Below are 24,965 nucleotides of genomic sequence, written 5' to 3'. Positions count from 1 at the left end.
TCCTTCCTTATTTTTTTTACTATGCATAAGAAAGGGATTTCCTTGAACAAGCCTTTTTTTCCCCTGAAGGCAATGTTCCCTTTCTTCAAAGAGGGCAGCAAGTCATATGCCTCATTTTACACCTCCCTCCAGTTACTCCTTATAGGAGCGGAGGGGTATCATTTTTTGGTATATCATACAAATCTTTTTTAACCTGGTCACCACTTATCAGATACACACCACATATATGATGGGTTGACAGACCCTGTGATCTTGACAGGGACAAATGCTATAAACACATATACTATTGACTGATTTAGACAAACATTTTCCAGATGAGCTGAACTGTAACTGCTAGACAGTTTATTCACTATTGTTGATGTACACTGTACACGACGGTCAATTTTTAACACATTAAATATATACCTTTCATACATTACTACAACAAATGAACAATTTGAAAGAATTGATAATTATAAATTACCTGTGTCGAGTGCATTTAAACCAGTTCAGTATGTCAGTACAGCTGGTGTAGTAAATTTGATCAAAAGGATGTGGATATGATTCTTGAACTGTAACTGAATAACTGAAGAGAAAGAAAACAGATTACTGAGCAAGTATATGTTCATAGTATTAATCTTTTTACAAAGAAAGATCAATCCCAGTAGATTAGCTGTAGCTAGAATTGATAACTATACTCAGGTCTTTGGGGGAGAGCCAATAATCCTTAGAAATATTTATATCAGTATTTAACAATATATGACTATGAACTTGGCTGTCCTTTTCCATCCAAGTTTGCCTTCACAGATGCAGACCTGCAGAAGAGAAGTTCCTTGAGCCTCCCTAAGAAACAGCTCTACACATTACACTATCAACTAAGACTGTCTCCTTCCTAAGGGTAGAGTCTATGACTGTCAAGCTCAAACTACTCTGTATGAAAATTTAGGAAATGGCATCAAGGAAGCACTTAGCACACTCAATGCTTTCTCTACTGTGCTACCAGAAGTAGGTGTAAAACGGAGTGGCAAGTTCTTCCCTGGGTGCCTAGCAATCAGGGATAACAACTACAAAATGGAACACAGCTAAAAAAGGACAGGATTCATTGAATGGAAGGTTCTCTCATCATGATGGTATTTTGGAACAGGGAGGAAAAAGAAGGATGAGGCCCCTGCCTCACTACACTGAACTATGGAGTAGGCATCTCAAGTACTTAAACCAGGAAAGTGGAACACGTCCAACCCCAAGCCAATACCCCCCTCAGCAGTGATTATCAGTGTGGCAAGGTCCCCATCCTAACCAAAAATTGCAGATTTGTTACTTTGTACAAAGAACCTCAGATCTAGGTTCCTTTCTCACTGCCTTCTCCTCTCCAGGAGGGAACAACACAGCAGGAATTCACCAATTATAACTCTAATACTGTAGATATTTTCATGGCCTGTGGAACAGGCTCTGAGGGAGGAGATGGATGGTTATCCCAATCTTCAGCCCATCTTGCTCTTACAGTGCTAGACATGAGTAGCTACACTACTAAGAACTGTGAAATGGAAGGGTTTATTTTGGTTTCTCTATTGCACATGGGGCCATGAACAGGTCAGCTCATAGCAGCAAGTAGTTTATGAGGCATTATGAGTCTTATGTGCCCCAGAAGACCATTCACCCACTCTGCAGAAAAAGGGCCAGCTCCTGAGAGGTGTTGAGCACTCTCAATTTTGATTGATTTTAGTGGAAATTATGGACATTCAATAACTTGGAGGATTGGGTCCTAAGGCCTTAATTTGGTACCACATAAATAAAATAAAATAATCACCATCCTAACAGAAGCATATCAGTGCATACAATTTAGCTTTTGCTCTACATTTATTTTTTTCCTTAATATTTTCATGCAAGTTTATTAAAGATACAGACCACTAAGGGTTATTGTTGTTTGCATTGTTTTTTTAAAGACAGCCTTTCATTTTGTGCCAAATTTTCAGAACTTGGGAGGTCATATTTCTTTTCAAGAAAACTGTACCTGAAATTAGTTATGTCTATCAAAGAAAGTGATTGCTAGACTCTGATTTATTGAAGACTTTAATAATTCAAAGTGGATGGCAACGATAACTAACAATGTAATCATTTAGAAGTTTCTGCAAAATGACTGAGCCCTATTATGCTGTGAATTGTTGGTGATTGTGAGAAAAGTGTAATAAGAGATCTTACAGTTAACTAAAGAGTAACATCTGCATCAGTCATAATATTTTAATGTTCTTAATCCCAATCCTAACATTGTCCATCATTTTATGAAATGAAAAACAGCTAATTGCCATAGACTGGATCTTAACAACCTAATACATTCTATATTATGCAGATATTAACAGATAGCCAAACATAAAATTGATTTCTGTTTAGTTTCTAAATGTCTACCATGTTGCATTTTCCACATTAAAAACATACAGCACAAGACACAGTAGTGTAATGGACAGATCCACTTGTACTGAGACATTTCCTGATGAATATTAAAGTTAAAGAATGACAACTATATGTAAAATTGAAGCTCATGAGGAAGTGCAAGCTTGATTAAGAGATGGACCAACCATCTTTAAAGAACAGAGTGAAGACACGAACTGAAAAAAAATCACAGACCTCACTAAAAAAAGAAAATTGTTCTGCATGCAGGCAGTGACTGCTCTGCTGGGTAATATATCTGACCAAATGGAACTAAGAATAGATTGTTTAAAGAAAAGTAATGTAAATCTGAAAAATCAGTTGTCTCAAGTGAGAACCAAATTGGAGAAATAAAGGCAGGAGACTGAAATTTGTAATACATTTTCCTGAGGATATATCAAAGAAATAAGCTTTTAAGCAATCTCACTGAGCAGCTGGAGAGCCAAGTCTGGAGCCATAAAATGTGGTTTCTTGGCCAACCAGAGAAAATAGAGAGAGAAAATCTGCTAGGACTTTTAGAGAAATGTCTGAAAAAACTGTACCTGAAATCCACTTTGAATACTGTGAATGGAAAGCCTTAGAGGGATGATAAAGAGAATACTTATAGTTATGGTATGCTTAGATACTAAAATGACAGGAATCCTAAGAATATGTTGGATGATAATTGCTGACAGGGTGTGGAACAATTAATTCATGTAACAGTTTTAGGGGATAAAGTGTATTCTGAACCAGGCTTAGAAAGTACAGGACATTAAAGATAAGTACATTTTTTTTAAAATGGCTTTCAAAAAATACAGTTTTAAAGTTTTGTTTCCTGCCAAACTACAGGTACAGCCCAGTGGGAAAGTATACATGGTTTGGGACTCAAAGCCTGCAGAGAAGCCATTGGAGCAAGTGGAATCCATCTACATTTCAGAGGAGAAAAGAATAATTGAATCTTAGAAAACTCTTAACCAGACTGTTTGTGCTGGCAATAAATCAACTTTTCACTGAGTAATGGGATTATAATGTATGAAAGTGAAGGATACATTTTCTTCTGTGGTGCTAATTCCCTAGGCTGGCCACAAACATGTGCCCAGTGTGTGGCCAAATAGGGCCCCATGCATTTGGTGTCTCTGATCAGTCAGTATCTATTCCCAGACAGCACCTACAATCTCCCCTTCCTGTTGTGATACTTACCTTGAGAGGGGACATTGGGAATCTAACTTTTCCAAGTGCCCAGAACCCACTCCCTGCTGATTCCTGCATCCTCCTAAAGACAAACAACTCTAATCCATCCAGCTGTCATACCCTGTCCAATCACATGTCATGGGGGTTACCTCAACTTCCCTGGGGCTCTGTACTTCTTATTTTACACAGGGCCAGCTCTGTTCATTCCTACTAGGATCTCAGTTCACATGTAATGAAGATTTTATTATTGGGCGGGCCTCTTACTTAAAGTGTATAGGAATGCCAATGACACAAGCAGTGATAAACTGGTAGCTGGTAGTTACTCTTTTATACTTATGTACCTGCTGTCTGTTCTGAATGGGAATATAAATGCTATGGCAATTTTCAATTTGTGCTTTTATACATTCTACCCACTCTCTAAGCCCCAGAAAATGGAAGGATGAATGAAAGTTGATTTAGAAACACTAGGCAGATTTGTTACATCTTTGTTTTCTGCAGTCTTTGATTATTTATCTTAAAGAAATGTTGCAGTAGATTATTCTTTTCTTTTTGTTTACATTTCTCTTGTGGCTTCCTTCAAAATCATCCCTAGAGCTAAAGACAGCACCACCCAACCCCCTCCTCCCACACCATATCGGACATAAAGTACTATCAGACAAGCTTCTGGCTTTATGCTTGGCATTCAGAAACAGGGTATTTATTCAGCTAACTACTTGATATATATCAGCTAATACAAGTTTTTGCATATTCTAACTTGCATGTGAGAGTTTAAGGCCAGAGAGTTGAAATGTTCCACATGAATCTCAGAGCATTTGTTGGATCAGGCCCTTAGAGGCCATTTTTGATAAACAGTCCATAAAGTGTAGAAATATCACCATAAGGCATGTGTCTCTACTAATGCTCGCCAAAACTCTCAACACTTAAATATATAATACAATTTACTTCTGATGCCGGAAGAATAACCTAATGATAATGAGACCATGAGGCATGGTTTCACTATTATAATTTTCATATTTTAAAAGAAGGGAAAACAAATGCATATTGTTTAATCTTGTCTTACCCAATGTGAACATTCTACTGGCAATTATCATGAAATTATGAAAGCAACGGACTAACTAGATTAATGAATTTATAGCCGTACATTTTAAATTTCTGAATCTCATCAAAAAATTAAGCCAACAAGTCTTAATTTAGATTCAGGGAAAGCTGAAAAGTAAAGAAACACCCTAATCATACTTGGCCCAATTCCAGTATGGCTAATTATATTCTGAATATGCAAATTCTCCTGCTGAGTTAATTGGATAAGGTATTCTTATTAACTTCTGTCCCTGTACGGTTGTGTAGTGTTTTTGGTGTCCTTATAATGGATGCTGCATCCTACCCCAGAGATGACTGCATTTAAATATAAAGCAAGATGGTCCTTTTTTTTTTTCATAGATTCATAGATATTTAGGTCAGAAGGGACCATTACGATCATCTAGTCTGACCTCTTGCACAATGCAGGCCACAGAATTTCACCCACCACTCCTGCAAAAAACCTCACACCTATATCTGTGCTACTAAAGTCCTCAAATCGTAGTTTAAAGACTTCAAGGAGCACAGAATCCTCCAGCAAGTGACCCGTGTCCCATGCTACAGAGGAAGGCGAAAAACCTCCAGGGCCTCTTCCAATCTGCCCTGGAGGAAAATTCCTTCCCGACCCCAAATATGGCGATCAGCTAAACCCTGAGCATATGGGCAAGATTAATCAGCCAGATACTACAGAAAATTCTTTCCTGGGTAACTCGGATCCCACCCCATCTAATATCCCATCACAGGCCATTGGGCCTATTTACCATGAATATTTAATTACCAAACCTTTTACATATACATGGCCCAATTTTGCATTTTTGCCCTTGTAGTAACTGCAGGATCTGATCCACAGTTCATTATTTTTGATCATTTTATAAAACACTTTAAAGCACGTGAAATGCCCTGTATAAAATAAATAATAAATATAATCAGAAGCAACTAAGGATATATCAGGTCTATGATGCTAATAGAAATATTACCTCTCCCAGTGGCTACACACATTTGGATCTTCAAGATTCAAGGATAATGTTGTCCCCATCCAGTGTAACAGTACAACCGGCAAGCACACAAGCCAGTTCAAATTAATAACCATCTTTTCAAATAAATGACCTGTAAAAAAAAAGATTTATATTAGGTCAAGGTAATATTCAAACTATAAACACAGGAAGACAAATTCTTCCTTGGTGAAAGTCCATTGGTTTCACCAAGTTAGAATCTGGCCCCAAACCGGATTATATAGGATAGCAGGCATTTAACAGCAAGGCACATGGTGACAGCCTCGTAGTAGGAATATAAGGCTCTCCTTAATAGAATTCAAAATCAGAAATTAAATGTGAATGGGTTAGATGGCATTGAGTGAGCAAATGCACTATAGTTTCACCTCTGGAGACCTGTGTAGGGTGACCAGAGTTTATAGGGGCAACCCCGATATTTGAGGCTTTGTCTTATATAGGCACCTACTACCCCCCACATCCTGTCCCAATTTTTCACACTTGCTATCTGGTCACCCTAGACCTGTGTTGTCACAAGTGAAATTGTGTTAGATGGGCTCAGTTTACATACTAGTGGTTATCTGTCTATATCACAGAACAGACACACAAATTCAAACAACTGCCATCTTTAGCTCAGAAAAGACTGAAGACTGGAGGAGCAGGGATGTTCCCAATCAGAATGAAGATGCAATTAGTTGAGTATTGTCCAAAAGCGCAGACAGCACTTGTTCACAGAATGGCTCTAGGGACAAAGTATTTAGAGTGATGAGTCCCACAATTTAATAAGACCCAACTTCACTTTAAAAAAAACACAATAGAGTATAATGTGAAACAACTTTCTTTTGCACAGCATCTCTCATAAAAACTATATCCCAGAATTCTACATCTATCTATTTCTAATGGCTCCCCTTACTATGTCTGAGTGCTACACAATCATTAATGATTAATGAGGATTTTAGCCTCACAATACCCCTTTGAGGTAGTGAAATATCACGCCCATTTTACAGATGGGGAACTAAGGCACAGATTAGAATAAGAGATTAAACAAGGTCACACAGGAAGTCTATATCAGGAATGGAGCCCAGGTCTCCGGAGTCCAAGTCCAATGCCCTTTTCACTAGACCATACTTCCTCCTATTGACAGAATTCAATATTCTTATTGTTTATTATTTGTATTACTGTAGAACCTAGCAGACCTAACCATGGACTAGGACCCCACTTTGCAAGGAGCTGTACAAACACAAAACAAAAGACAGTCCTTGCTCTAAGTAGTTCACAAGCTAACTATAAGACAAGAGATAAGAAATGGATACAGAAAGAATGGGGAGTACAAGAAAACAATTAGATTATATTGGTCAGCATGATACACAGTGGTGTGTGCACACCAGCAGAGGAGAGCTAGGCAAATGAGAAAGATCTATATTTCAGATAAGATTGGCACAGAAATTATGTGAATAAGGGCAAAATCAAGACTGATCTTAGACCAGTGATGATTGAATGCACTGTAAAAAGGGTGCATGTTCTGATCTTGGCTGTGAGAATAGACATATCCCACTGCATACAAGGGTGATGCTTGTGCACAGAGAGTTGAACTGGATCATATGCTGATAGCAAAAGATGAACATAGACTTATTTGGAAAAGGACTGTATCTTTAACACATGGAACATCCTACTAACATGCACATATCATCACAGTTAACATATTTTAATAAATATTATTGTCTACCCGGTCTGGGATGGTGAAACTGACAACAAAATCACCGGGAAAAGATGGAAGTCAGAAAAACAAACAAGTAACAATAAATAAAAGTTACACTTTTTTTTTTGTTTTATATATATATATGAATCACATATTACTCAAACCTGCAAGATGCTGAACAAACCCCTCAATGAGAATATAGAATGTTCACCATCCCAGGAATTGCTCAATACCTTGCAGAATCAGACCCATAATTGCCATGTAAGTGCATAAGTTGACAATATGGTGGTTTTTTCCAACCAATTTGCTTTAAGTTTTTTCAAGATTTTCTCACAAGTAGTTCCAAATTTTAGGTGTACTTCTAAATTTAACCATCAAATTGCTGTAAAAATCATTTTTACTGATGTCTGATATAAAATCCCCTTTTGTAAGTCATAACTTTCTAGGCTAGTACAATTCCCTCCCACATCAAAAAGCTCATCTTAAAAATAAACTGAAATGCTGCCCAATTGATTTGAATATGTTGTAGCTGAATTTTCAGCTACTGAATTTTAAAATACATACTGAAATGCTTTTAATGTTTAAGACTCAGCCTCTTCTTACTGTTCCCACAAAAGACTAGAATGAAGGCTGGTAAGCAGCAATTTGCCATTTATTCATAAACAATTACCTTAAATTAGAAACGATATACAGAGTCACCAATTCAAACAAAAAATCATCCATTTACAAATTGGAATTTGCTTTTTTGTGTAAAAGTAGAAATTAGACTAAACAATGATTTTATAGATGCTTTAAGGAAGACCTATTATAGATCTGCTATACTGGGCCAGATCCTCATTTGGTTTAAATTGGCATGTTTCCGTTGTAAGCAATAGAGCTATACCATTTTACTTTAGCTGAGGATCTGGCCCTGTATCCTCATATGGCTTCCGAAATCTGGGCAAAAAACAATTCTAAGATTGTTAAAGCTAAGTTATGATGTAGGAATAAAGTAGCTTTCCCACCAAAGAGTTAATTTTTAAGTAATGAAAATATTTTTGGTAAAATAAATGTATCTGAAACAAAAAGTTTCTGAGTTGTTTCACTATGGAGTGTTTCACTACAAAACCTACTGACATATTATTTTAAAAGAGGAAAAAATGCACTGGAGCACAGCAGAAGCAACATGAAATAGACAGAGGTATGCTTAATGGTATCTCCTTACGAATACAAAATAAATATACAAGCAGTTTAAGATAATGTTTAAAAAAAATATCTAGGAAACATGCTTTTTTGGAAAAATTGTGAAGTAGAGATCACAGAGATTGCCCAGTTTTGCAAAACCTTCCTTCAAAACCCAGGCCTGACTGAAGACATTTCATGCTCTGGAACTGGTATTTAGTATGGAGTTCAGTTTAAAAACAAATAAAAGCAGCTGCATTTTCAAGTTAATAATACCAACAAAGTGGTGATTTCCTCCATTAAAATAGACACTTTTATTTATATGCAGACTGTATATTGTATTTCTCTTTTTTCTTTTCTTTTTTTTTTTTAACTTCAATAACTTTGCTTTTGGATACATTTAACAAATTTTAAAATATATTTAAAAAAAATCATTTGCATGAGCCCCCTAGTGTAAAACCTGATTGCATTCAGATCTTTTGCTTAATTATTAAGGAAAATCAAAACAGAAAATCAGTACAACTGATTAGCATTGCTAAAGTGTTTACATTAGCAATTAAAAAAAAACCCATAGATGAGTCATTTAACTCTTGCTGCCTACACTATGCACTGATGTGTCCTGCTCAGAGATCCCTGTTTGCTACTATATAGTGCAACAAAAGTCTCAACAGGTAATATTCTCAGTATTTTTCCAGTGCCCCCAATATGCGGTGTCTACCATATACAGTACAAATGATCTAACAGCTGAAAACATTCATGTTGGAATATGTTCTCTGTCTACATGTTACTGATTAGCAAAAGTATGTGTAAGTAAACAACTCATGTAAGAAGAGAAAGATCTTCTGACCTCATACAGATTTTTGTATAATTTATTACACTGATGTTGTAAAAAGCTGCTACCAGGCCTAGAGCTATAAGTAATTCCATTTAAATCCATGGTAAAGTGTTTCAAAGAGGTGAAGAAGAGCCTCCAGAATGCTCCCTTGTTGCCAGCAATATGTTTGCATATTTAAAACTGCAAAACTAACAAACAATCTAGGAAGTAAGATGTGAAGGCTCCACCAAGGCCATGTGTAAGTTTGCAGAGTAAACTTTAAAAGCAATTTATTTGACTGGTAACCAATCAATGCAACTCTTTCAGCATAAATGAAGTACCCGCCCATCCTTCATCAAGGCATGACTGAAACCAAAATAAATTCAACCTAGCAACAGTAATAAGTATTTCTAACCACATTTTTTCCTCAAAAGAATAGGTAGGATGAACAATGACCACCAAATAATTTACAACAGAAGGTGTTAGAATTTGATTGCCCCACCTCATTTTCTGTTACTAGTACTGGAGGCAAAACCCAGATTTGCAAACAAGCACCATTGTTTTCATTTTGCAGGATACCTGATGGAATTCCTTGGCAATCTGGTCCCTGATCCAAAGTTCACTAATGTCAGTGTAAAGATTCCCATGGACTTCAGTGGACTTTGGATAAGGCCCAGGGTCTAGACCCATAACAGGAATATGATGCTGATGCCTGAAACTGCCATAGGTTGTTCCCTCTGTCACTTACGTCACCTAAACAAGGATAACACGGAATATATATCTGGATGTATGTGTTTGCTAAATCAAACAAAAATAATTAATAATTCTTCTATGAAAACTTTCATCTGATAATCCCAAAGAGTTGTATAAATATTAATGGGCAAAGTTTAAGATGGGGGTATAAATAACCTATAAACTTGTATTCACAGGAGTTACCAAGCAATTAAAAAAGTCTGTCTAGTAACCGGGTGAGCAGGTCCTGTAATTGCACTTTATATAGGGATAGTTAACTGTTACTATACCTGATTTGTGCACACAAATCTGGGGTTTGTAGATGTGCCCACTGCACCCACTTTTGATAATCTGGGCCTCATTAAGAAAACCGCATAATACCCCAGTAGTAGGTAATATTACTATACCTGGCAAGCAGTTAACTTTTTTTAAATTAAGTTCAGGATCAGAAGTAGAAAAAAGGAAAGGAAAGCAAACATTCCTCATTTACAGATTGGTAAATGGAGGCCCTACTCACGGTTCTCTGCTCTAAATACTCTGCTGCATAACAAAATGTAAATGTTGGGAGAGGTGGGAGACAAAAGCTAAAATAATGAAAAACATGAAAGCAGCAGAAGCTGCTCAAGGCAGTAGAGAAGTATTTTATGTTCAGCAGAATCAAATGCTGTTGGTGAATTAAGCGGTATTAGAACTGCAAAGCAACAGAGCTATAGTATGATACAACTGCTAACATGACACACTGGACTGAAGAGAAAGGAAAATGCTGATATAGTTTTCCCACTACTGTTGCAAAAGTACTTTTATCTCTGCAACATAAAACATGCAGCAGAAACATATAATTGAATTGGGAAAGGAACTTCCAGAAAAGGAATATCTGCTTTGTTATAATCAGTCAGATATTTTTTTTTCATTTCTGTCCTTTTGTACAGATATTGTATATTTGTTTTGGAAACTTTCTAACCATCTATTGTGCACTCTGTGAAACTGGTAAACTAGGTGCCAGCTCTTGCCAAAACTGAGCACTGACAAATCCATAGCTGGAAATCAGACCAGCTCTCCTGTTCAAGATAGGTGTTAGACTTGTAAGGATGTTTAGACTCTATAAAATGCTTGTAAGTTGCTGCATGCATTAACCTTACTTGTAATATCTATAGCCCATGCTGTAAGGTAATATGTAAGTTTTGCTTTATAACTGTAAAATGCCTGCTCTGAACTTGTAAACCCAGGAGAAGGAGTGGTTCCCCGGCCCACCTTCTTGTCAACTTTTGGGAATGGGCCACATCCACCCTGATTGAATTGGCCTCGTTAGCACTGACCCCCTTTGGTAAGGCAACTCCCATCTTTTCATGTGCTATATATTTATACCTGCCTACTGTACTTTTCACCGCAGGCATCTGATGAAGTGAGTTATAGCCCATGAAAGCTCATGCCCAAATAAATTTGTTAGTCTTTAAGGTGCCACAAGGACTCCTCGTTGTTTTTATCAAAACTAAGTGCGTCATTGTGAAGCATCACAATACGAAGCCTGGGCTAATTGCCTTCTCACACCTGTAAAGCAGCTATGTGCAAGGAAGCCTGTCCCATCAACTTGAATTCTGGAAGAAGAAAATAAAGATAGCTGACGTGAAAATTCTTCATGTCTTTGCTGTTTGGACTCTCACTGGGCTGAAGCTAGGAAACAGAAGCAGAGATCACTAAGGTCAACCTGGTTTAGCCTTCAAAAGATATTCAGTGCTGAGAGATTACTACAACTCTGTCACCTTTCGGAACCATAGACTGTAACTCATTGGTGTGTATATGTTGCGTGCTTTAACCTGTAAATAACTCCCTAATTCCTTTTTCCTAATCTTTTTCCTTAGTTAGTTTACCATAGGACTGTGTACAAGAGCTGTCTTGGTGTGAGTTCTAAGGTACAAATTCATCTGGGGTAAGTGCCTGGTCTCTAGGGACTGGAAGCAACTTAAATATTTTGTGATCTTTGGTGTAAGCGACCATTTATCACTAAATCCAGCTTGCCTGGGTTGCCAGATAGACTGCAGTTCCCAAGGGGACTGTCTGTGACTCTACGGTAAGACTCATATAGTGATTCAGGAGTTCACATTTGTTACTGGGTTGGTGAAATCTAATTATAGAACATACCACCGGTTTGGGGGTGTCAGATCTGAAATTGGCACTCACAGTTGTGAGCCACTGCAGACAATGTGACACATTGCATTCCCTTGTATTACATTTGTACACAGCCATCCTGCTCATATGATAGCAGATGATGTTATTTTAAAAAGAAATAAGCCCTTGTTCAACATACTTTCATTTTCACATTGTGTTTATAAATTGTGCAATCAAATTGAGTATGGTGTTGGTGATTTAGGAGGTGGCCCTCTTCTCTCTCAATCCCTATTGTTTAGGACCAAGCCAATGCCTCAGAATACCATTAGGTGATACAAGACCATGCTCCTGTAAATGTCCCCAGATGAGAGACAGAACTTGAGTGTCATCTAAAGAGCTCGTGGTACTTTTTGCCAGAATAGCAAGGTTAACACCAAATTCTGTTGGTAGCTGTAATCTATGTCCTTAAATACCCACTTCAATTCCACTAGGGTAAGGTATTTTTTTCTTCCTTTCCTAACTCATTGTGTAGTGTTTAGTGTAACGTTAAATCATTTCACCCTAGAGGTGTTAGTTCTTCTGCTATATACCCCACTTGTTTGTAAAGCTCTTTGGGATAAGGCACAAAATAAATGTAAGGCAGCATCATGACATAGGGCATCTTTTTTAAAAAAGAGTCTTTCCTTGCCAGGGACACAAACCTTAATTAAAACAACAATAAAACCAAAACAACTTATCAAAACTTGAATTTGACCTCATCTTGTCAGCAATGATTAGTCTCATGCTAACTTGTGACTATGAAAAACCCAATTGTTTTTATTGATTACATTACAAAATTAATGGATGAAGAGAATGTAATGCAGTACATGTTTTATATGTGGAGTTTAAAAGCGAGTTTAATGCAGTGACTCAGAAAATCTTGCTTGTAAAACAAATATGAATTTATTTGCATATGATCATGGTCACATGGACTGTAAACTGGCTGAAGAACTGTAAACGAAGGCAAATATAAATAAATGGCAGCTTGTTATTAAGAGAGGTTTCTAGGGAGGCACCACTAGGATCAATGTTAGGGTCAGTTTTATTTAACATCTTTATTAGTGATCTGGAGGTGAAAGGTAAATGGCATATTAATTAAATTCACAGATGTTACTAAATTGAAAGGTTTTAGAGGAACAGCCGTGTTAGTCTGTATTCGCAAAAAGAAAAGGAGTACTTGTGGCACCTTAGAGACTAACCAATTTATTTGAGCATGAGCTTTCGTGAGCTACAGCTTACTTAGAGACTAACCAATTTATTTGAGCATGAGCTTTCGTGAGCTACAGCTTACTTCATCAGATGAAGTGAGCTGTAGCTCACGAAAGCTCATGCTCAAATAAATTGGTTAGTCTCTAAGGTGCCACAAGTACTCCTTTTCTTTTTACTAAATTGAAAGATATTGCAAACATCTGTGAGGACAGACAAATAATAGAGAAGTCAAAAATTCAGGCAAAAAATTACAAAATGAGAGTCATATTAGAAAAATGCACACATATATATCTGGGGGGGATAATCCAAAACAGAGATGTTCAATAGGATGAGAATACTTGAAAGGCAATAATGCTGAAAAAGACCTAGGGTGATATTGGATTGCAAATTAGATAGGAACTTGCAATGTGTTACAGCAGCCAAAAAGCTAATGAGATTTTGGGCTGCATGGGCAAACTATCATATCACAAAACAGGAAAAGAATAGTCCCTCTGTATATGGCTCTAGGGACAGCATACTTGCTATACTGAGCACAATTTGGGCAGCTTCCATTTCAGAAAGATGGCAAACTGGAGGAAGTTCAAGAAGCATAAAAATTATCCAAGGACTCGAATGATGGATTCATGAGTGAAGATTATGAGAACTAAATAGCATAATTAGTTAAACGATGAGGGGACAAAGGGTGTGATATGCATCTACCAGTATTTAAGGAGTGTAAACGCAAAGGATCAGCATGTGACTGGGCCTTGGGCAGTTGCATAAGGAGGGAAGAGAGAGTTACAAGAATCTTCCCCTCTATTGCCCCAATGCAGCAGTCAGACATGATCACAGTCACTGAGAACCCTCAAGCACAGAGACTTGCCTTCCTAGGTTTCCCAGAAGCATGTAATCCCAAAAGGAGTAAGTCCATTTTCCTGTCTCCCCTTCTTGCCAAACATGGAGAGGCGTACAGACTGCAGCTTCCCCATGAAAGCATGGGCACAATCTCTTCCAGAATTGCTCCATGGAGGTATGGCCTTACATTGCACCAACTTGGATTAGTACCTCCAAGGTATATTTTGAGCCCAAAAAGAGAAAGGAAATGTTTAAAGTGGTCTTAGGTCATATAAGAAGGGATATCAGCCTGAAACAGAACACAGGAAAATTTGGGCTGATTCAGGAAATTAATAAAATAGCTGTGGTGTATGTCTTAAAAATAGACCAGACAAATAGACGATTATACTGTAATAGACCTCCATTACTGGGCAGATACAATTTGTTTTTTTTAAGTGCCATGCTTAATTTTGGTGATGAAAAAAGTAAAAAATGAACTAATATCTCTTTTCCAGCTTTAATATCTTAGATCATTTTTATTTTCCTGTGACAGGTATGGCATCTGAATGACCTGGGTAAATAAATAATTTCACAGTCCACATTTTGTGCTGTTTCTTGTAGAAACGTAGTTTATTTATATAGAAATTTTCAAACAAAAGAATCCAAAGCACCCTGCAAAAAATATGCAAAGGAGTCACTTCACCCCCTGCTTAGCTGCAGATACTTCCGGGGTGGAATGTGGTTAGCCAGTATGCACCAGCAACACTACAGAACAATTTTTTAAGAGAGGAAGTAAAAAATAACTTCTTTTGCGGGGTGGAATTTAGATGGCCAGAATGAAATGTAATTACTCAGGCTGGAATTCGGACGCTAACATGTCTAACCTCTCAAAAACTGCCCTGTGTGTCATCCAGCGCTGCAGCATGACCTAGGTGGCTTGAGTAGCACAGTGACGCCTAGCACCATGCCACAGTATTACTGTTGATTACTGACTCAAAGAAAAATACTATTTAATCACCAACACATTCTCCTGAAGTGCCTTGAAAGTCACGTATCCATATTTTGTTCAGAACTAATTCTGCTTCCTGTAGAAAATCAGATGAAAGCACAGCCCAAGATCTCATGTTTTTATTTCAAGTACGACTCTATAGTCTTCCAAGTTCACTTTTGCCAAGTAATACCCCTCTGTAGGGGGAGTCTTCACAGGCATAAAGCTGGCAGAGCTGCCTCCTTCACCAGCTCCCCCTAGCACCAATGTGCTTGTATAAAGAGAAGGAGGAAAGAGCAGGTTGGGTTTATATCAGGGGCAGAAGGAATGTGGTGGAACCATAGGTTGAAGTGGTTTCCATCATATACAGGGTTTACAGTTTGGTTCAATGGCTGTCAGCACTATACAAATTGTTCCAGCATCCCTGGGTGGTACCAAACTCCACTGCGTCCTTTGCATCAGTAGCAGAAATTAGAGTGGGCCTCTACCTTCCACCAGGGTCAGGTGGCCAAAGATCAGAGAACCGGAATCTGTTCCCAGTCGTGCCCAATATCCACCACATCTGAGCACAGCTCAGACATAATGGAGAAAAGAGGCCTTAGTTTTTCAGGCAGGTTGCAAATGTAGGGCTTGATCCTGCAAACCCTTAGTCACATGAGGAGTTGAAGTCAGTGGAAATATTTGTGTAAGGACTGCTCACATAGGAAAGTTTGCAGGATGGGGCTCTTACACACATTTTTCAAACAATTGACACAAATCCCCTTTCGTCCAAGTGTGTTGTTCAGTTTGTTTCTATCCTTATGAAAGGCACCAAATAAAGTTAAACTGCTAAACTTTCTAGAATCCAAACTAAATTATCTGAAAAATCACAATTTTCAGAAGATTAAATACCAACTAGAATAGAAATCCTGAAAGCTCTTCTTTAATATCAAGAACATTACATGAGTCAAACAAAACTATATACTTATTAAATGTTGTGTATCTATTGTATGTTTCTGATTTATGTATTACTGGTATGTCATTCATTACTTCAAAAACAGGAAAATCCTCCAAAACTCTTAACTTTCCATCTTACCAAACTAAATGTTAAAAGAAGAGCATAGTCAGGAAGAAAGAAGCAATGTGTGATATGATGTAGGGTGGACAAGAGAAGAGAAAATTGTTTTCAAGTAAAACTAATGTTGATGTCTCTGTGTAAACACAGAGATCAAAATAATTTTCAGAGAGAACTAGGGCCCATATTACTGCAACATCCACACAGGCAGATCTCCACAGACTTCAGTGATACTCCACAATAGTACAGGGGTTTTCCTACACAGATGCAGTTGCAGGACTGGAAATGTCATTGTTTCCTAAGAAAATGGAGCATCAGATTACTTTGTCTGACAAAAAGATGGAGATCCAGGATCAATAAAAAAGAAAATTAAACCATTACACTGACAGGGAACTTCTCTGAGGTACATTTGTTATGTTAGCAAAAATCTTATTGTAAGAGTTCAATATTCAGAATGCTATTTTTTCCTCTCTCTTTTCTACACATTACAATAAGGATATTTGTCAAACAATCAAAGTACAGTTTATACATATAACATTAAAATGACAGTGGAAACAAGCCAGCATTTTGAAGAAAACTGATTACTTGCAGGGATGGAGGAGAGAGAAAGTTGCCTTTCCTTTTCCCTGAAAAATCTCAATAGGAAGAGCATACACACACACTATAGAGATTGAAATTTTTCAGGGAAAAAGAAATGCAACTTTTCCTCTCCCCCATTCCCTGAAAGTAATCAATTTTCTTCAAAATGCTGGCTTGTCTCCACTGACATTTTAATGTTATATGTTCTGTGACTGGGAATGATTGAAGAGTGGAGGTATTGTTCTGGAATGACCAGATCTATGCTTTTAAAGAAATGCATGCTTTTAGTTTGTTATTCATGTATGTGAGGAATTGTGATTTAGTGGTTACAGCGTGGAATAACAAGATAAAGGAAAATTCAGTCTGGTCTAGCACCACGTGTCCCATCTTTAGCATACTCTCTGTCAGAATAATTGTTGAGGATAAATCTAACCTCAGATGTTTTGGGATTACCATCACAAAAAAGAAATATGAGATAAGAGTATTGAATTTCTGAATAGAACTATGAACACCTTGCGGTTGCTGACAAAGTTGCCCAACAAAATCCTGTGGTTGACCATGTACACTCATTCCTCAACTCCAGCTGTGCCGAAATCCTTATTTGTGCCTTCATTTCTTCTGATCTTGACTATTCTGACTCCCTTTTCTATGGCCTGCTCAGGTCCTAACTTTCCAGATTTCAGCATATGCCATTGGCAGCCTTCTCACCATATATAAAAGAGTACAACCACTTTGCTCGGACAACTCCTCTAGCTCCCTCTTCATTTTAGGATCCAATTCAAACTTGTCCTCCTTACTTTTAAAATACCTCTGCTATCTTGCTCCAACATTCTTTAAGACACTTTCTCTCTCTCCCCCCTTTCTTCTAGGTTCATCCACACATCTATCACTAGCTTCCTCTCTTTCCTTTACATATCTCATTATTGCTGAGGCAAGATCCTTCTTCTCTGCAGCTCTCACCAGCTGTAAGAGCCTTTCTTCTATACTCTCCATTCCTCCTTCAGTGACATATTTTCAAAATCTCATCTGTGGACACCTCATTTGCTTATGCCCCTTAATTTCACTCTACCTATTATCATATGTTTAAAAATTTAACTGTAGTACTGTTTCACTGCATTTAACTTGTTAAATCATCCAAGAAGACACTACACAAAAGAGAGTGTATTATTTTGACTCTGCATTCTTTACATATATTGAGAATATGGCTGCCACAAGCATATCACTGTACTTTGTTACAGAATTTAACATTCAAATGCTGTGACTTAAAACGAAAAAATATGTTAATTAACTATGAACGCCATCTCATTCTAAGAATCTATGAAATTTTTGAGCAGTTCAATGCATTCGTTATAAGCCTTTCTTTATACCTCTAGGAATCTAGTTCAAAGCAATCTATGATTCATTACAGAAGATCCCCCTCATGTCAGCATTATACCACAGTACACTGATATAGAAGTCTGGGTAACCCAGAAATGTGTTTGCCCACATTGCCAAGAGAAAAGGTATGAAGAAATTAATGAGCATGACGTGCAATCAGGCACTCATTCACAAAGATTAAAATGGGCACCATTCCTTCTTTTTCCCCCCAAGGGAAACAATCTCTTTTGCCTCAGAATTAGAGTGACTAATATGCAAAACTGAAAGATCCTTTTTTGCTCCTTAAAATTACTTAACAAAACATTAAATATTAAAGGGCCAAATCCTGTTCCCATTGAAATCAGTGGGAATTTTGCCAAGAGATTTCAATGGGACCAAGATTAAGAGGCAGGATGTTACACACTAGGCTGACTCACCAGCACTTGAGGTTCTTTTCAGTGCTTCTCTTTGCAAAAGCAGTGTGCTTGCTGCTAACTGTGCTGAATGAAGAGTGCTATAGTGAACAGCATTTGCACTTCCTAGATCAGAGCTAGTTATACCCATTTTCCCTGTATACCCATCCCCTTTCACTGCAATGTTTGTCTACACACTCTTGCCATCAGGCACCACATTCATGAACCTCTGTTTATGTGATGGTTGCTCTTGCATGCATCTTTGTCCCTCCTGGTTTACATGTGGAGTCACAGGCAAGATTCAATTTTATTCTATGTGCTCTTCTTTGGAAAAAAGACACAGCTATAGCATGAGTCTTCAGTACTGAAAACTATATATCCCTATATGATCCTTGCCTGAAATCAGCCTAGACCTTTACATATTTACTTACTAACTTGTTTGATTTGCAAGGTCACATTCAAGCCTCATTAACATAGGGTGGCAACGTAAATTGGTCTAATTTTCCTAGTTGTGAGCCTTTAACACCTGCAGGCCAATAATAACATTAACAACTGGTTTGCTGTAAAATCAGCTGAACATTAGAAAATCCAGAGCCTCGCAGAGCTTTTTTTTAATCCTCCTTAAAGTAAAATATTGCTTTTTGTAGAATAAAGAGAAATGTTACTGAATAAACTTAAACTCTGGAAAATATAATATTGTTAATATTAGGGATTGGGAGTAGTAAAAGATTTCCATTCCATCAATGGCAAAGTAAACAACGTTACATATTATGCATAAAAATGCTTTGATAGTTAAGAGTGATTTAATATCAAAGTTTCCAGTTGTGATTTACATCACTTTCAGTTTTTCTCTTACTACAAAAAAAATGTTTTTTAAAGATGTCCCAAATCATTAAATCTTTACATCCATTTCCTTTCATGATGAACCCGACTCTGTTTTAAAAACAGAGCCTGGTTCATCATGAAAGGAAACTAATGAAGGCACTTGCCTTAGAAACTGTAACAATCAAAGAAAGACCCTTTTGGTTGTAATTAATATTTTTTTAGATAATTTCTCTTATTAAAATATGTTAATTTACTTTGGTTTCAGGTTATCTGAAACCTTTCTAAAAGTGAAGTCTGAAGCTAATTCCTGCTGCAAGCAGCGTAATTTGAAGCTAAAAGAATTGAGACTGCATCTTTATTAACATGAGCAGAAGGACTTAAATCCCAAAACCGTGATCCTTATATGACACATGTTGCATTCTTTAAATCTGCATCTCCTCTTTCCATTACTGGATGCAAAAGGGCAGCAGCACCAAAAGCATTCTGTCATTACAAAAATGGTCTATTCACAGCATTGTCTGACAAAGTACCTACATTAACAATGCACCCCATTCAGTGATCTGATTTTTACAGACATTTGTACACCAAATTCAAAAATCTCTATGATGGTGGGTTTAATGAGGTACTCTGTTATTCTCTGTAATAAAATTTAAAAGAGAGAGACAGAGTTCTTCAGCTTAATTGCCACATCTGTTATTTGGCACTTTACTGTGATTGACTGGAGTGTATGTGTCAGAGACTCTGCCAAAAACAGGAACATTGCATAAATAGACTTATAACTTATAGCCCAACTGGCATTAGCACCTTATCTGTTACGACTTCTACTGTTGGTCAGTTAAAACAATGTATCTATTGGCCCAGGTTCATTCTGTAAAGAGTTATGCGGTGGGTGGTTGATTTTTTTTTATTAGAAACATTTACTGGTTTCAGAAGTAAGGGTTATAATAATTTACATGCACATTTTATAAGATGGTGTCTAACGAGAGGAGTCAGCAATCCACAATGCCAAATGGGACTAAATTTCGTGTTTGCTTACAGTTGTGTAGCACTGTTTTGATGTGGTTGTAGATCAACAACCAAGTGCTGGGACAACAAAGAACTACTATATTACATTTTATGGTCTTTTATTCTTATTAATCAAGTTTGTATACAAAGATAGAGGATAGGAGGTGACACACATTAAAAAGGTATCAATCTTATTTCAGTAAATAACTTACTAATTAGAGACATGGTCCATATTTTGATTTTTTTTCACCTCAGTTAGGTCACCATTTTCAGTTTGGGCACTGAAATGGCAATAAATCCCAATTACCCATTTTGGGAGGCCTAATGGCTAGTTTTCCTGCCCACATTTTATTTTATAAAACTCTGTGAACTAAGAACGGAGAACTATGCAGCCACTTTACAAATTTCAGTATATGAAGCGTATGATTTTTCTGCTCACATTGCTACTAAGCTTCAGAGAGAGAGCCCGGTTCATTGAATGAAGAGTCAACCTCTTTGCTTTGTATACTTCTCCACTGTCCCATTTGATTAATCTTGAAACTGAAGTCTTTGAGGCTTTCTTGCCCTTGGCTGTTTGATGATATGAGATAGAGTATTAGGCTTTGTGCATTCAATCTTGAGAGCTCACTGGCTATCCAGAGCTGTTCTGATAGATGAGAAGGTTTGGGTGGGAATGAAAGTGGTACTGTCTCTTGCAACCTGTAGAACTGGGTGCTCACTTTTGGGATGAAAGCTGAATTAATTCTGCTACCTACTCCTTGTAAAAGGTACAACATCATGGCTGTATGATGCTCCCAGCTCTGACATTCTTCTTTTTGGATTTGATCAGAAGATTGAAGCTCCATTCGGCCCAATCTATCAACTTCCTGTTGAGCAAGTCTGCTGTGATGAAGTTTCTCTTTCAAATTCAGGGCACATGGGGAAGTGGGATTTTTCTCCATCCAGAAGAGTAGGGGAGTGGCCTCTTTCTGAAAAAGCTCTTCCCTTCTTATTGATATGAGCCATAGCAGAAGTATTGTCTGTCACTACAAGAATGTCTTTGTTGAACAGTTAGAGAACTCAGGGCTCCAAGGCTGTTTCATACTGCTCTAAGCTTCAGCTAATTTATATTGTGGCTAATGTTCCCGTGCCTCTCCACCCCGTAGTCTCTCTCCTGCTTCCCACATATGTCTTTTACAACACCCGCTTTTCTTAAAACTCTCCTTATTTCTGCAATTGGTGGATTTTACTTGTTTAACTAAAACACAGCTTCAAGATAAGCTATTCAATACTTTCCATATATAGTTCTCAAAGTGCCTTATAAAGAATGTAAATATCTTTATCCACATTTTACAAAGCAGGTAACTAATGCACAAAGAGATGGAGCCACTTGGCCAAGTTCACATAGCAGGTCAATAACAAAGCTGGGAATAGAACTAAAGTCTCCTGACTTCTTCTTTAGTGGTCTATGTATGGACCCATGCTGCCTCCAATACACTGTCCAGCCTCAATGAAAGTAGCCATTTGTGTAACACCATTATCAAAGTCATGAAATTTATGAGTTTGGGGCTTAATCCTGAGAGGTGCTAAGTGTCCTCAACTCTCATTTACTTCAACAGGAATCAGGAGAATTCAGTCAACTCTACAAAAGAGCCCTTTAAAGAAAACAAACAGGATTGAGCAGTGTCACGGAGTGTGGCTCCTCTCTTGCCTTCTCTCCACAAAAACTGCACAGACCCCCATGGTTGTGCCTTCTTGCATGTCTTTTTATTTTGTGTTCCCTCCACCAACTTCACAACAGTCCTTCTGCAACAGCCTACTTACAATATTCAGCTAGTTTCTGGCCCTCTCACTAGGCTCAGCTAGCCCTATTCCTCCCTTTCTCCTTCCTTCCTTCCCCCTTCTGCCTTTCCTTCCTGTGCCTTTCTTTTATCAGGCCGGGGCTGATGGGCAATTAGCTAAGCCGGGCAGCCTGATTGAGTAATTACCACCATCAGCTTCCTACTGGGGAATTAATTACTATTAGAGTGATCAGAGTGCAGGCTCACTTATTTGCATCCTACACTCTGTCAAAGGGAGTATATGAGGAGGCAAAGATGCTTTTTGGGTTGCATTGTTTTCTGCTCTTTCATTTAATTATTTTTCCATTTACTTTTCAAGATGTTAACTACAGTGAATGAACTTACAACCTATGATGCCTAAAAGGAAAACCAGATATACTCAAGCTTTGGCATTTCACTTGGAGACAAATGCATCTGGTGCAAACAGGAGCAATTCTGAAAGCCCCTAAGAGATTCTGGCAAGGACAAGAAGTTGTTGTTGCATTCTAGGATGGAAGCTCCAGGGAAGCCCCTGAATGGCACTAATTTTTTACAGGTTGACTGCAGTGGATTCTAACAAGGAAACTACTTGTTCATTTCAAAAACCGACTATCAAAGGAGAAGAAGAAAGACAAGATTGGCTTGCATCTTTCCCCAGACAGTTCATTGCCAGAGGAGAAAGAGTGTTTCATGGATGCTTCCCAATATGACTTTGTTCAACACAGGATGATTCACTTTCTTAAAATGAGAAGACTGGAGACCAAAATAGGATTGGAAAATCTGAGATCTGCAAGGAAAAGGTGTGCATAGGAAAGTAAACAGTCTGAAAGGTCATAGGCATGGAGTCCTCAAATATTTTAGAAGAATGGGAAAGTATCCAAACTTTGGGATGCTTAACCAAACCACTGAACCTTTGAGGTTCGCCCATAATGGAAAACATGTTTTAAGCTTTTATGTTATTCATGCATAACACAATTTGACAAGAACTGTAGTTATGGGAAAAGAAGTCTGGACTTAAAATGTGTATTACAATTGCAGAAAATTAATTGAAAGTAAATTTCAGTAAAGAGATTAAGTCTCATGGTGGCTCTCTAGGATGTAGTGGAGGGAATACATGGATGTTGGAGATGGAAGAAGCTACTGGCAGCAAACTGGAACCATTAGAGTAGGCAAGTATCTCAATGTATTCTCTGTGTCTTTTTATTATCAAATCAAAATGTTTCTCTTTATGTTTATTAATTATACTGCTATAATAATTAATAATATATTCCTCTGTTGGTTATATGCAGTTTTGCCAGAACTAGTGAGTATGACTTTCATTTGGTCTGACCTCCCAGCATAAGAAATATCAAATCTCCTTTAACGTACCAAGGCTTAGCCATCATATAAATGTAGCACTGGTTCTATGGTAGCTCAGGGTAACAGCAATGGGCCAAATCTCCCCTTTGTCCCAGAAACTTACAGAATGTAGTGCCTTTCATCCATCACAGTGATGAAGCATAAATACACTAATACTGCTGTACATTTCCAGCAGACCTCAAGACTGAGAAAGAAGTTCAGCATTTTTTCTTTAATGTTCCATTAGAAGAGACCAATTGTATGGACTTTGCAAGCAACTTTGTAATGTTTGGATTCCACAACAGCATTTGTTCACACATTGTACAGTACATTAAAAGGGGATAATGGTCCTCCTGTTCTTCTCACTTACGTCAGTTACATTGTAACTCCATTGACTTCACTTGAGTTACTACATTTATCCTGGTATAAGTGAGAAGAATACCAGTACAGGTGCCTGAACACACCGAAGGAAAAAAAAAATCTATGCCTCTCATTTTATTTCTAAATTTTTCAATAACTAAAGAATAAAATCAAACTCTTCACAACAGGCAATCAATTGTCTTTACTAAATAAAGCCTACAGTTTAAAATATGTATTTCAATCTCACTGGCAGGTACTCTTCAGAAACAGTTGTTATTTACAGTATCTGTCTGGGGAAAAAAAAGATTAAAAGATCAAGTTACTCTTCCCTTCCAAACAAGTCAGGCCACAGCTGTACATCAGATTCTGAGCAACTGTTCCACATGCACACAACAAGGCTTCTGTCTTCCCGCAGGGTTTACTCAGGTCATCTGCATGTGGCATGGATTAAAGCAGCACTAAAGCTCTATTATAAAGTAGGCTAAACAGTGAGTTTATACACACAGTGCCTGTGCCACTGGTAAATTCCTCCATTTGACATTCTCATCAGAGGGGTTTCCATATACTGCATGCAGAGGAGACTGTACAAAGTTTAAGTTCCACTGAAAAAGTCAAAAAATGGTGTTTCATCCTGTGTATTTCCATGCTGCATTTAAATAAAGAGAAATAGGAGGGAGGAGCCTACTAAAAGGTCTTTCTGTGAAAAAACCTGCAAATAACGGCAAAGGAGTCAATGATCCTCTGTGTTAATAGAAAAGCAGAATTAAAGCCTTGTGCAGTTTTCACTTACAGTCACACCCTCAAATTTTAAAAATATGAGCTGGGGCAGCGGTGTGCTAAAATGGGACCAACTTATCTCAGTGGGACAATAAGCAACCCATCTCTCACCACCCCTGGCATTACCCAGAGGAACAGGCTGGATGTGGGAAGGGGTGGGACATCAGTAGGGGATTTCCTTCCTAGATAGATCAGGGGAAAAGGCTACACTAGCAGGGCCTTGCCTGCTGAGCCTCAGAACACTCTGGGATTGAGTTTAAGG

The 24,965-nt window shown here is 37.8% G+C and overlaps 1 protein-coding gene across 2 annotated transcripts in view; it reads right to left on the bottom strand.

Annotated features, from left to right (window-relative positions):
• The window catches only part of MEGF10 (multiple EGF like domains 10), a 147,783-nt gene that overhangs the window by 101,243 nt on the left and 21,575 nt on the right, over positions 1-24,965 (bottom strand). For both annotated transcript variants that reach the window (XM_048850889.2, XM_048850888.2), the window contains exons 2-3: positions 5,625-5,754; positions 464-565 (exon numbers count right to left, since the gene is read on the bottom strand). In XM_048850889.2, the coding sequence (XP_048706846.2) occupies positions 464-565; positions 5,625-5,737 (215 nt within the window). In that variant the 5' untranslated portion in view covers positions 5,738-5,754. The remainder of the gene's footprint in view (positions 1-463; positions 566-5,624; positions 5,755-24,965) is intronic.

Source organism: Caretta caretta, chromosome 5, assembly GCF_965140235.1.
Source record: "Caretta caretta isolate rCarCar2 chromosome 5, rCarCar1.hap1, whole genome shotgun sequence".
Classification (NCBI taxonomy): domain Eukaryota; kingdom Metazoa; phylum Chordata; order Testudines; family Cheloniidae; genus Caretta; species Caretta caretta.
This window is presented reverse-complemented; position numbering and strand designations above follow the sequence as displayed.